Source organism: Photinus pyralis, unplaced genomic scaffold (assembly GCF_008802855.1).
Source record: "Photinus pyralis isolate 1611_PpyrPB1 unplaced genomic scaffold, Ppyr1.3 Ppyr1.4_LG7, whole genome shotgun sequence".
In the NCBI taxonomy this organism is placed as follows: Eukaryota; Metazoa; Arthropoda; class Insecta; order Coleoptera; family Lampyridae; genus Photinus; species Photinus pyralis.
Genome location: NW_022170738.1, coordinates 31,797,173 through 31,812,308, shown reverse-complemented (window position 1 = coordinate 31,812,308; position 15,136 = coordinate 31,797,173). Strand labels below are relative to the sequence as shown.

At 35.1% G+C, this 15,136-nt stretch overlaps 1 protein-coding gene across 1 annotated transcript in view; it reads right to left on the bottom strand.

Annotated features, from left to right (window-relative positions):
* LOC116176179 (phosphatase and actin regulator 1-like) overlaps positions 1-14,601 on the bottom strand; it is a 51,630-nt gene extending 37,029 nt beyond the window's left edge. Inside the window, exon 1 of the mRNA XM_031494657.1 lies at positions 14,549-14,601. Coding sequence (XP_031350517.1) covers positions 14,549-14,558 — 10 coding nt within the window. The 5' untranslated portion in view covers positions 14,559-14,601. The remainder of the gene's footprint in view (positions 1-14,548) is intronic.
* Positions 14,602-15,136: the final 535 nt, after the last annotated feature.

Sequence of the window (15,136 nt, the reverse complement as noted above, 5' to 3'; positions counted from 1 at the left end):
AAGAAATAAGAAAGTAGTAGATTCAGATTCTCTGTAAAAGGTGCTCATAGAACGGAAACTATCTATTTGCAACCGTTTAAGTTAGGGAAAATGAAAACGACATTTTTGCCATTTTCCGGTTTTCAAAGATTTTTAAAAAATTTAAAATGCGTTTTTTTTTCTCAAAAGAGGGAAACTTTGCCTCATTTAACTTACACTGTATCGGTGAAATTAGAAAAAAAGTTGCGTGGTTTAGTAAGCCGATGTTTTAAAAATTCGGAAATTCCGATCAGTTTCAAAGATATTCGAAAAAACCCGAAATTAACCATACCTATTCGAATACCAAAAAAACAAATACCACTTCCTCATAGGCACTTTTTAAGTAAAGAGCGTCCACAGTTTTTCATTGCGATCTTTCGTCTGAGAAACCATCTCCAACTTCCTACTTTTATATCTCGTTTTATATGGACCGGAAAAAAAGTACATACTGTATTGAGTAGCATTGTTTATTACGAACAGAGCGATGTATGGCACAATATGATTCGTTATGATTCATTTAAATGAACCATCAACGAATTATTTTGATATTTTACTAACGCCTCCTACAAGAAAATGTAAAAATTGTTTATTATTCAAGTCAGAAAAAAGGCTCGTTATTAAATTTTTAACAGCTACAAACGGCGATAGCGCATTTTACTCGTACACTCCTCAGCATCACCTGTGGTTTCTTTCCTCACCTTTTACTTACGCAAAATGAGTCTCTTCCAAGGTGGTTCGTATTTTTATATGTTCATGCCTCTTCAGGTAGACAGATGCGCATGTTTTATAACTCCCCACTTCCCCCAAAACCGCCGCGCCGTTGCAACCATAAAAAAGTACGCTTGGACATTCATATGGTAATTATTGTAGCGAGTATCTGAGACATCCAGGCGCCAGCAGCCACGAACGAGGCGCCATAAAAGAATAGTCGCCGGCGATAAAGAACAAAACGGTTTCCGAGAAATGTGATGCCGATTTCGGAAGTATTCGGAAATTCTCGAGAATGTCCGTGATCTTTCTTGCTATATAAACAAATCGAATTGTGTTTAATGACAGTTCCGACATCAACGACTAATTGATTAGTAGTGATTTCGCGCTCATTATTTTGACAAAGTTACATGTTATAAATTTGTGTACAAGTGAGTGATACCTGATACACAAATTAACTATTATAATTCAATCTGTTTAAGGACAGTTATAAATTCATTACTAAGTATGTATTTAAATAAAAAAATAAATAAAATTTACGTCACAATATCTATCAAATGAAACCTCTCCCAACTTTTTACGATGCTTTATAACTCTCCGCTTCCCCTTTCTTAACGTATAAGTCTGGAAATGGATACATTGACTATATAAAGTTTTTTTCTGAAAGTTAATTCTTTTCGGCCTATTTGCGAAAATACGTCTATAGGACGGTTTTTTGAAAATAATTGAAAAAGTAAGTATTTTATTGAAAGTAACATTGTAGCTTTTAAAAATACCCCCCTAATTACTACCCGAATTGGAAAATAATCTTTACCATTTTATTAACTGACAAAACAATATAAACAACGAGCGACAGATATAGACGAACAGAAGAAAGTCCTTGAATGACCAAAAATACGTCTATAGGACGGTTTTTTGAAAATAATTGAAAAAGTAAGTATTTTATTGAAAGTAACATTGTAGCTTTTAAAAATACCCCCCTAATTACTACCCGAATTGGAAAATAATCTTTACCATTTTATTAACTGACAAAACAATATAAACAACGAGCGACAGATATAGACGAACAGAAGAAAGTCCTAATGACCAAAATTGAATCAATGACCATTGTCTACGTATATTATTACTAAAAACAGAATTGGAAAATTCGATTCCGTTCGCGAGTTATGTACACAGACGGACGGACAAACGGAAAGAAAGTATGTATTAGTTTTGATAGTTGATCTTCGGGTACGAATTTTGGGAACATGTTTACAAAATCGGAAAAGGCATACTCAATAGCCTATCCAAAAAAAAATGCCGTTCTTCTTGATGCATCTTAGTGTTATCGGGAAAAAAAATTAAAAAAGAAATGCAATTTTGGGGAAAATTTTAAGGGTAGCTTCCAACCGAAAAATTTGCCAACGCGGTTTACTTGAAAAAATTTTTGTTTTGTTTCCCTCTATCACCCGATTTTTTTAAACACAACTCAATTGTAGCACCCTGTATATACAAGGTGTCCCAGATTCAGTGGGATTACATGGGTAACTTTGCTATTATTGACAATAGGGTTTAGGTCTCGGTTTAGGTTCAATAGGCACTTAAAGGAAATTACATTCTAGGTCTTAAAATATCACATCAAACCAATGTCGCGTTGAATGAAAAAAAAAAAGCAAAAGAAACTCTCAGCGTTGTCTTGATCATTGTTGTACCATTTCTAATTGTCTAATTATTATTATATTAACCATTTCAATATTATACTATTTCCATGAAATTTTAGATAAGCTTTATTGCCCTTCAAATTCAGCAAGGTTCAGCAAAGTTGTTTGTAGGAATAATTGTCCTCAAGACAACTCGCCTTCGGAAGCTCCAGAAAAATTCATCTCTGGAATATCCGCCCCCAGAAGAATCATCGTCCCCGAAAGTTTCACCTCGGACTATTCCTCTCACGAAAAATTCCCCGCCGAAGTCACCCACTTGTGAACTTGCTTCAAGAAAAAATGTTCATTTAGAAAAGCTTAATTTTAAAGTTGTTTTCCATTTCTGTGACGACGGCAAATTCGCCAAAAATAAAACTCACGATTAGAAGTCGCACCTGCAAGATTTATTATTTTTACATTTTAATCAAGTAAGACTCAGTTAAGCTTTTTAATCAGTTAATTATTATTCTTTAGCCTAACATAGACTTTTACCGTTAAAAAACGATCTAAAAATTCAACTTTTTTCACAAATTGTCGCAATATTGTATTTTTAGATGGTTAAACAGTGTTGCTTTTTTTTGAATTCAAGATACCTAACCCATGATCGACAGGTGAATAATTAATTACTCGTATACTCTGCTTAATCATGCGTTACGTTACATAGACCAAAGATCACACTATGATCTTTGCATGGACGAAAAGAGAATAAAAAACTCTCAAGAAAAAAATCCAATATGACACCATTTAGTAAAAAAATTGATATTCGTGTTTACCTCATCTTGAAATTGATGTTGATCTTTTTGAGTTTATCATAATTTTTATGTAGGTAAAACTTTTTTCAGTAACTTTTATAATTAAAGAGGTAATTATTTCTTTTGGAAATCAGTTTTTTTTTAATTATTCATAAAATTGTCTCAACGAAGAATAATCGGCACACTGCCCATTTAATCTAAGTAGTACACTCTCTACCGGCAATAATAACAAAGTTACCCCTGGAATCCCACCCGATCTCGAGCCCGATCTGCCTTGGATGTATGGAAAATTAAAGAAATTGTTATTACGGGTGCATTCCTTTGTATAAAATTTATGTAAGTAATCGGCAAGATTTCTAGAACATCAAATAAATAAGAATTTACAGTACCTTTACGAGTTACTTGACGAAATCGCCTTGGACGGAGCATGGTTCGAACAAATTGTTACACCTCAAGCCGTTACGCCATACCTTCTTCATTACATTATGAATTTCACGAGCGAAGAAAATGATTACATAAACTGAACTACAATAACATGCAATTTTCAATAACGTGTATACAAAATTACGTAACAGCTTGTCGATATAATTTAATATTGATTGTCGCAATTGACATTAAAAACAATACCTCAACGTGATTTCATTAACTTCAATGGGCGGCAATTAAATTTTACAACATAATTACACATTTAAAAAACCTTAAACTGTGTGCGCGCATTGATATTAGATATTCGTGAGGGAAGTAGAGCGAGCATTCAGAAATTTCATACCATGAGAGAGACACCATGGAGACTACACGCATCGGTAAATCTCTTAGGAAATTGTTTTTCGTGACCTTAGTCATGAAGCAAAAAAGATTATCTAACGTCGACTGACTTTGATCTATTTTTATATGTTTCGATTGAATCAAATTTACAGTTAAGTGGACAACCGAAATTATTTTCGAGGAGATTATCGCTTGTGTACAACCGTTACAAGTTTTTGTTGTGGTCAAACGAACTGAACGCTACTACAGGTTCAAATTAAATTCGACAAAAAAGCAATCTAAAAAGGATAAAGCTAAATTGAAAACTAACAAAGAGCGTGTTAAATATTGTTATTAAGTAGATGAATGACGACTACGGTTACGTCTACAATATTGGAAGTTTAAAAATATTCTATTTAGAAATGTCAGATGTCCTTTGTACTTAAACGGTGAAGACAAAAATACTAGTAATTTACCTACTCCATCGAGTATGAAATTAAACCTTTACCTTGTCTTTCAATCGTGGTTGACGTATGTTACAAAAATACCACCAAGGGAGATATTTTTATATTCAAATTGCCTCAGAGGTGTTCTCCAATTGACCTTTCAGAAAATGTCTGGAATCCAATTTGTGCAATTAGACCAATATTTGATGTAAAAATATAAAATTGCCCGTTGCTCAAATTACGTTTTTTTTACGATGGATGATTTGGTTCAGTTATTATTATTATTATATTAATAGCTAATATTTTATGTCTGTGTATAGTTCTTTTAATTTATTAAACCGAAAGTATACACTGGGAAATAAGACAGTTTGTACAGGGTGGTTTAAATTCGTGGCTCACCATTGGGGTCTCCGTAACGGTGGTAGATGTTTCCCCTTCCGGTGACTAAAAAAAAACGCATTTGAAATTTTTGAAAAATAACTGAGATATCACGGAAAAACTGAAAATGTCAAATTTTGTTTTCATTTTCCCCAGCTCAAACGGTCGGAATGGACCGTTCCCGTTAGCACCTTCTATGAGCTTTTTTTTTGGGAGAACCTCAATCTGTTAGAATTTCCACGCGAGATATAGAAGCTACAGGCTACTACTTTCTTACTTGGGATCTTGGATTTTTACAGAATGAAATAAAGGACAAAAAAGGAATTCATTTGAATGTATCGCCATCATGGCAATGTTTATTCAGCAAGATCTAATTACCCGTGGATGTTTAGTTGAGAAATAAGTAAAACATTTGATTTTAAAATTGTTCTTGTATGTGTATGTCAATTTACCCTATAGACTGTGACCGGTCTTTATTTTTCTTTTTTTGTCCTCTATCTTATTCCGGAAAAATCCAATATGGCATCCATAAGCAATATGAAAATACTATCCCGTAGCTTTTACATCTGTAGTTATGGAAATTGTGATTCTCCGAAAAAGTAACCATTAAAAGCGCTAACGAGAACCGTCCATTTCCGACCGTATAATTTTGCAAAAACCATAACCTCATATAAATTAAATTTTGTTTCAGTTCTTATTTTTAAAAGGCTATTAGACATACAATTTTGTATTCCACACAATTTAGCGTACCAAGAATAATTTTTTAGTTATTTTGAATAAAAAAAAAGTTTTTGCAAAATTGCAAAAATGCTTTTTCCCTTCAAGGTCAATTTTTTTCAAAACTAAGCATTTATGAAAAACTTCTAGCTAAAATATATTGCAAGTACATAAATAAAGTTATCTTGAATAGTTTTCAAAATATCGCAAAAAAACGAGAATTCCTGATTTTAATTCTATTCAGTTGAAAATTCCAGTTTCCAGTTCATTCCGTGCCAACCCCGCAAACAAACTGCTGGATTAACCTGTTAAACTTTTGTTCACAACAAAAGAAAGTTGTTTTTCCAAAGCACTCTTGGCAAAAAAAGAAAAATTGTTGTACTGTTATGAAAAATGTGATACTGAACCACCATGTGTCTAAAGAGAAAAAAAGACGTAATCTCAAAATGTCAACTTCCAAAGTGGCGCCCATAAGAAACATTAAAGTTGGCACGTGTTTCTCGGTCATCTTGAAAATTATTTAAAACTGTATGCCATATTTGAATTCTCCATAAAAAAGTGTGATTGCGATACTTTAAAAACTATTTTTTTTTAGATTACTATTTAGCATGAAAATTGGCACTCGAAAAATGAACACCCTGTATGTGCTGATTCTACCAAATTTCTTTCGGACTTGGCATTATCAAGGGGGAAGAGAGGAGACGACATCCGCCCACCCACGGATGCGCTTCGTCCACGTCTACCATTAGTGCATTTTTTAAGAATTAAAAAAAAATGTGCTATATATTGTTTGCGTTTTGTCCGTCCGGACCCACTTCTGCCGTTTCCAACTACTTCTAGGGGTGGTCCTAGAGTCCTGGAATTTTTTGCAGTAGGTAGCCTATACCTTGAAGGTGTGCCAGACGGCCATCAAATTTCGCTGTTTAAAAGGCCCCCCTCCCACGAATTATTTCCTGAGATGCTGTTTTTCAAAGTAAAACGTGCATAACTTTTACATACGACAACCAATTGGCCTCAGATTTTGTATACGCATGCCTTTAGTGGTGCCAAGTTAAACTATAGACAATGGGGGGGGGGGGGGGGTAAACACATGTTCTACCCTTCATGGTATTCTAATGAAAGGTCTCATCGAAATAAATTGGTTTGTACAAACTATAACTTTCCCGTGCGACTCTTTTTCGAGATGAGTGAGCGACCGGCCCTGAAGGGGGGGGGGCTAGTTTTATCCTTCATGGTACTCTAATGAATGGTCTCAACGAAAGCTGATATTTTAAAAATGTCGCTCCACGCATAACAAAGGTGCTTCAATAAATTTTGAAGTTTTACCCTAAAAATGGAGAGTTGCCTCTTAACTACCAATATTTAGGAGTAAATAATAGATGTCTTCCCCAATTTTTTTCTTAACGAGCTGCTAGTTCATAATATTGCGATGTCTGCCCGTCTGTCAGTTAGCACGATATCTCGAAAACGAATGGGCCGATTACGACGAAATTTTACAAATGGAGTCTTTATCAAATTGGTAAATCGAAGTTCGTGAAAATGTAGTTGATATCCTTTGATATTCTTTCCATCTTTTGACATTCTAGTGCTTATCATCAAGCACTGAAAAATACCAAAATACCATAGAATATACAAAGTGCAGCTTCCAAGGCCCCTCATAATTCCTTTACCATAAAAGATATAAAAAAATTTTTTTAGGTACATACGTTATCGAAAGAGGAAAATGGCACCGCCCTAAATAAATTATAGCTTTGAATAGCCATTTGCAATTTTAACTTATATTTTAACTAATATTTGACGGATGTCAATAAAAAATTTTCTTTTTTCGATAAAGGACCTAAAAAATTATGTAGAGTGCCTCAATTCAAAACCGCCGGTGCGATATAGTTTCTCTGAAAAAAAATTCGAAAAAAGGGCAAATATTGTAGATAAATTGTTATAACATGGGGCGTTTCATTAAACAAAACGTAAGTTTGATACGCCATTGGAATACAGCACTCCACTGGTGATCAAAAATACTTTAGAAACATGGTGACGGTAATTGTGCACAATTTCGCTCCTACATTTTTTCGAAATCTTTTATGGTAAAAGAATTATGATTCGAAAGGTCTTAGATGCTACACTCTGTATAAAGGGTAATAGAAAAACCATCGAATAGTATGGAATATCCTTGAATAACTAAAAAATATCATAGAATATTTAAGAAACTGCTCATCCTCTCTCGGAAACTGGTTTGGTACGTTTTCTTGGTCCTAAAACCGTAAAGGCACAAATTTTAGGACTCGATTACACGCGCTCAAAAATCGTTATTGAAAATGCTCAAAAAACATTAGATTGATTGACGTTCAATTCTTGGAACTAAGTTTAATCATGGAACGGACTTCAGTAATCTTTTGCGTGTTGCATACGTTTAAAATTGAGAAACTGCATGAAACTTGTTTTTTACGTAACATCATTGATTACAGTGTATAATCAACGCCTAATATTATCGATATTACTAATTTTATAATAAAATTTGAGAAATGTGGTCCAAGTTGCCCAAGAAACTAATAGTTATCGATTATGAACTTGCCTCGCCCAATTGACCAAGAGACTCATCTAAGTGTGTACCTAATTAGTAGCAATTCTGACCTATTTATAAATCAGCGTATATAAACATACATTAATTTATTCACTAAACTGACGAGTTGAATGACTACTATCAAATCAAGTAATTTGGAATGATCACGTATTGTGCCGCTTTGATTTAATAACCAGTTCATTGCACCTTAATAGATTGGTTCATAGATTATTATGTAGCAAGCTTAATTCATGGGTTTGGTAATTATTAAACTATTAACCTATAAATTTGTTAATGAACCATATCCGGTTTAGTGATGTAATATTCATTCTACCAAAATTCGTTGTATGCAGAAAATTTCGTTAGCAAAGTTAATTGAAATGAAAAAAATTGAAACGCTCGATCAAATTTTTGCTTGAGATACGAGGTGTCGCACCCAAAATTTAATTAAAACGTCGATAAAGCTTGTATATCAATTATCATGTGCTTGAATTTTATTACATAATCAAACACGTTATTTTTTCCGGTAGACGGCAGTAAAAGGCAAAATTACTACTATCATCTTGTTATGTGGCGCACTAATTGCCACTGAACTGTTAATGGACCCTTATCTCATTCATTGCGGTTTACGTGATTTTTTAATTGAATGGTGGTGGATCAATAATCGTGGCAATTTCAGTTCTTGTAGATACAAATTGTACGGGAAGTGCTCGCAAGGTATAGTAAATGTTATACATAAAATCAAATACTGCCGCTGCTTGCGAGTGTTTTATTGCCGTTTTTTATTAAATCATTTCAGAAAAGTTGTAAAATTACATTTTAACACAATGTTCCGAAAAGATGGAAACTTTGTACATCAGTTGGACTGGATGAAATAAGTTTTGGCTTGACGCACGAAAGTTTCTTTGATCTCCCTAATATTCTTTAGATTATCTAAACTAACTACACATTTATAACTTCACTAACGTTGACGATCACTATACAGAGTGATTCAACCTTCTGTAGTCGGGCCGCTGACAGCGCCCGAACGATTGAAATTAGTGTAACAACGATATTTTAGGGTGGTCCTTAATCTATAGGCATACACAGGCTGTTTCACGCAAATCGTTACCTAAAAGTATTCACGCTGTCATTAATAATTTAAATCTGAAGATTTGCCACCCACATAGTTTTTACGATTTTTTACGATCTATCGAAAGAAAATATTATCATGTCCGTTTCACTTCGGGTTTTACCGAATGTGGATAGCAACTTTCTTATTTTAAATAGAACAGCCTGTATTTTATTGTATTTTCGAAATCCAGATGTAAATCTACGTTGTTTCACATTTCCCGTATATCCAGCATCAAATGTTTTTGAATTTTCAAGATTTTTTACAATTTTTGACGTTTGACTGCTATTATTTTGAGCCCTGTACGTGTGCCTATGACTCTGTTGACCTGAATTTCAAAGTCTGCCAAATCAACAGTACTGACTTCATGCATGATAATGATTTAAATTTTGATCGCCATTATACAGGGTGTTTTAAAACTAATTGTCAATTTTAATAACTTCAAACCTTAAAAATATGATTTTTTCAAGGAGAACATGTTTTATTTTTTTGCACTTTCAAATGTCGACAAAAGTTCTACATCGATACAGGTTCGAATTCGAACACGCGCCCTTTTTTTACTATACGTTCACTAAATTTATGGGACGTTTTGTATTAATTACTTTAATTAAAAGAAACGATGCTGTTATAATGTCACAATGGAGAAGATTCTAGGGAAGACTTAATTTATATGAATAGGCATGCGGCTAAGTTGTAGGTGGAATTTGCCGCGAATTATTTTCTATAGATTCAATAAACGCCAATAAAACATCGTTCTAAAATAACTTTTCGGAATCGCATTTTTGCGTCGAGGTTAAAAGCGGCGGTATCTACCCCTTGTGGCTACAAGTAAGCCATGACAGTTGCCAAAGAACATTCCTCGACTCATGCGTCGCCCGTGACGACTTTTCATACTACGCGACAGTCGACGCGTAACGGCCTTACTTCTCACATAGGAAACAGGCTCAGTTTCCAGACCTGTGAAACGACGGAACGAAACGACATCTCTTAAGACACAAGTTTTCAATGGATTTAAAATGTGCACCGTGCGATTATATACAAAGAACTACTTTACCTACCCGGCACATAACAAGGAGAAAGATCACGCATCCCCACTATTTATATTCTATTAATTGCGCCTATTTGTGCGCCACGGAGCCAGATGTGTTCTGCTGCAGACTGCATAAGTCACTTGCGCACAGCCCGCTCTAGCATTTTTACGTGCCGGTACCAGTACAAATCAAAGTTAAGTAGGCATACACAATACTTTCAAATATTTAAAATGTGCACAATGTGATTTTTGCAACACATCACCACTATGTCCTGAAACGGCATCTCTTAACTCACAAAACCTCAATAGATTTAAAATGTGCACACTGTAATGACATTATATTGAAATGTTAGGATACGAGGTTCGCCGAAATAGGAGATACAACGTTCGTCGGATCTGTCCGATTGCGATGAAACTGAAAACACTTTCCGAAATTCCCACGGAAACGGGAACAGCAAAAATCTGGATTTTATGGTTTACAGTCGAAAAGAGACTTGACATTTAGGACGTACAACGATTATAGGGGGCACACAAAAAAACAAAAGGTACAAACTTTGGTGGTTTCAACAGGATGGTGCACTCGCGCACAACGTCCTAACTGTGCGAGAATACTTATTGAACAGATTGCAGAACAAAGATTTCAGAATCTTCAGTTTTTTTGTTTGTGTGCTAGGGCGTATCTGATCGGAACGCTAGGTAGGTAGTGTGACAGGCACTACGCTTCATACTCACGTATACTCCAGGATAAAACCTAGGGGGCCCTAGACCCCACGGACCAAAAATCACCAAAAATTGTCTGGCGGGACCGAGAGTCGAACCCGGATCCGGTTAGCTCGTAGTGTACTGCCCTAATCAGTATACCCTACTCCGGTCGCGAAAGTTCTTTGTATTACGTAACAGATCCATTTGCTTATTTGAAATCGCGAAAAGTTGCGCTCGTGTGATTTGTAGAATGGAATTACACATACATATAGCACAAACCAAAAATGATTGCTCATATTTTCTCCTTTCTTATTTTTCCAAGTTAAAGTAGAGATGTGAATATAACCTAATTGCTAGTCACCTGAAAGCACGCTTCCGAGAGTTTCGAAATACAAAACTCAATAAATCTAACTACGAAACAGCGAGTACTCGCGCGGAAACACTCAATATTTGCGTAGATTTTCCAACTTAAAATTAACTATTCCACACAGAAAGAACGGGTTGCGCTCATATCCCTCAAGAATATTCAAACTACTTCAACTTACATCCAGATAACGCCCCAAATCCCGAAACGGAGATGGGAGAAACCGTAAGCTTGATGTGCGGGATTTAAAAAACGAAAATGAAATTTATTGCGGAGATAAGGCATCTTTAAGTTTTACATTTCGTCCTCTCCTATCCGAATATAAAATCAGAAATTTGAAAGTCAAATTGTACAGGCTAATCTCACCTAGGCCATTCCTTGAGGAATTGTCTCGGTTAGACAGTGTAATATTTCGAACCCGAAATTATCTAAGGAATTTCAGGACGACCATAATTTTGTTAGGTAACTATGGAGCACCAACTGCCATTATAAAGGCAAACTCTGAATACGTTGTATCGTTTTACTTACCTTTGGCATTCAGACAATGAGTGATTAAAAGCATCGATTTTCGGGTTGGTTTAAACACACGTCTAGGGCTAAATTTCAATTAAGTTTCACAAAGAGAACACTTATTTACCCTTGGCGAAACCATCCAGGTGGAGGTTAGGAAACAACAAAATCGACTTTTTTCGAATTCCGAGAGGGTTGAAGGAATGTACGTACGAGTACAAAGTTGGCAAATTTGCAAGCGGCGAACTCTCCAATTTGAACAAATTTGAAAACTTTCGGTTGTAATTAACGAAAACGTAGCTTGCGCTGAAGGAATAGTTCCTATTTTATTATTAGTGTCGAAGCACTCCTAACGATTTCATTTGAATCCTGTTAAAACCATCAGTTTCCAACTTTTGTTTTTTTTTTGTATGTCGTGAATTGTTGAATTCGTAATAAAACAAAATACGAAGAATCGCATACGATTTTCAGTAGGGAAATTTTTTGCCACTCAGCTCGAACCGGACTTTTAATCCGGCTCATATTAAATAGCACTGCTCTTTGAACTCGTAGAAATCGATTGGCGAAAGTATTATCTCTTTCCGTTCTCGAGTTAAGACGAGGAACAGACGGACAGGCGGATGAAACCATCACATATGGGGAATCTTTTTCCTCGTCTTTTTCTTTCGAAAAATTCCTCTAAAAATGCTATTCAATACAGTATGTAATTTCTTACCGACCATATAAAAAAAATAAAGTTGATGATGATTTCTCCAAATCGAAACGCTGTCTTGTAGAGCTCAAAAAGCGGAAAAGAGAGAGTGTTATTTATTTTTAGCGCAATTTTTAAGAATTAAAAAAAAATGTGCTATTGTTTGCGTTTTGTCCGTTGATTCTGCCTCCCAAGATCATGTAATTTGTAACGGTTAAAATTCTTTCCACCGTTCATTTCCTCTATGCCTCCGACGTTACAGGGCAAAGTTAGGTGTAAAAGCACCGGCGTCTTTAAGTTGAGCATTTTCAATTACTCCTAACTGTACTTCAGATTAGACTTCAGTTCCACTTTCCGATTTTAAATTTATACCAGATCTGGTTAGCTTTTTGGATGGAATAGCCATTCCGGTCGCCATTTTTAAACGTCGCCGTGTTGATTTTATTTCCGTGTTACTGTAGTTTGAAGTTGTATGAATGTATTCAGAAAACAAGTAAATCGCCAATAATGAATCAGTTTGTAACGTTTATTTTCATACCGATTGATATTCCTGATTTACATTCCATTAAAATAACTATTTGATTTACTCTTATTTAAATTCTTACGCTATCTAGGTATTTCCATTGTAATCCACTAGTTTAAAGATGTAAGTCAATTTCTATAGTAAATTTCTCGTTACCTTAGTTCTTTAATCTCGCCGTTATAGGTTTCTTTTACAATAGTTCTTTGCTTCGCCGACGGATGTCGTGCATATGTTTCCCATGGTATTTCTACTTCTATCTTTTCTTTTTCATTCTGCTTGCGCTGCTTAGTTCTCCCTCTTGAGTGAAGATCTTGCCTTCGTGTTGATTACATGCACATTTTTCTTTTGGTAGGCCATTATTTTTACTTCTTGTCTTACCTGTATAAGGGTTTTTGTTTTGGCTGTCACCATATCTCATTGCAGTTTTCTTGTTAATTCTCTTGTGGATGACCTTCTACGTTATAATCTACCTGGATATTACTTACTACCTACGCAGTACGTCAATGACATCGCATTTATACCGGGACCCGCCATCTTATTAGGATTGGTATTGGCGCGCGTCACGCGATGGATGTTTCTACATTATCGACTTGGGAAACTTCACCGCCATTTCAGTGAAACCAAACATGTGATTGTATCTACTTCAAATTTATACGTCACGTCATTTATTGTCACATGTATGCCTTTCGAATTAGTGATTCATATTGAGTATTAATTACGGTTTAGTATACGAGTACCTGATCAGTGTGAATCAGATTCAAACAGGTACGCAATATTTTAAGTGCGGCGCTATTCACTACCCCTCTTATTTGTTTGTTTGTGTTGTTGTCTGTTACAGATTGGCAGAAAGCGTCCTTCTTGAGCTCAGTGGAGACCTGTACTTCAGAAGGTAATTTTTCGACGACTCCTTGATATAACGTTTGATAGCATACTGGTTTTCGATACAATCGAATTGCCATTACCACATTTGCTTGATATTCACTAAACGATTATAGCTCCGTTATTTTTGGCGGAAGCCTGTTTTGATATTAATACCTTCTCTACGCACGTGTTCATCTCCCTTTTACTAAAAATTTATGTATTGCACTTACAAAAGGAGTAGACATAAATTGCACTTGATTCATGTAGATATTTACTTATGAAGTTGTTTATGGGTTAAGTGGAAGAACATCGGGTAGCGATGTTGCCCCGCAATGACTACTAATATAATAGTAACTCAAGATGCGATTTTCTAAACGAGAATTTTCCCTGACTATCAAGTTTGATTTTCCACTTCCTTGATCATCTACACTCTACAGTAGTATAAAAAAAAATTGGTGCATGTAAATGCCTACCCAGAGAAGCAGAAATTTGACGTAGTTTGGCAAAAGAATAAAACGACTTAAACGACCGTGAACTACACACCAATTTATTTTTCCAACTCGAGAATCTGGCGCCAAGAAAATTTGAGGAATGCGTGCACGGCCCACTCGTTTCGAACAAATTCTATTCTACGGCTTCATATAAATTTAACGCAACTCACGTGACCTTTCAATTTTTCTCGGTCCGTCTAATTTTATGCTTACACGAAGGAGTAGCGAGTAAAAAATTAATTGAAGTGTAATTAGCTACTCACGCATCAGCATCTTTCGTTCGCTATAGAAGGAAGGTGCTTCTTACCTGAAAAGAAAAAAGGCAGGAGTTTAATATACGATGTTTACTAGGAGGATATTTCAAGAAAAATACATTTCATATAATTGTCATATTTAATGCAGTCGCAGTTGGACGTTTTCCAAATTCCAAGTAGCTCGTAGAAAATGCTCGTCTTTATTCTTTATAGATTTTATTGAATTATTTATTTAGCAAAAATATGAGCATCGAAAATTATTCGTGTGCAAAAGAAAATTAGAGATAGGAACGCGTACCGTTACAACATATTGTTAATTTTTAGTGGAAATTGAAATATAATTAAACCTTCTTTTATAAACACGTCTTTTACAACATCCTTGGGATTGGTGTCGACTATACAGGGTGTTTTTTTTTTGGAAGCTTTAGTTAAAAGCAAGGTTAAAGGTTTCTGGGAAAGTGAAGCCGGTAGGTTTTTAAAAATTTGTCTTAGGAGTTACTCTGAATCCGAATCGATGTAAAATATTTTCAAAATGGTTGCACTTTCGGAAATACCGGAAGTATAATTAGTAAAGTAAAATTTTGAATGGGACCCCCT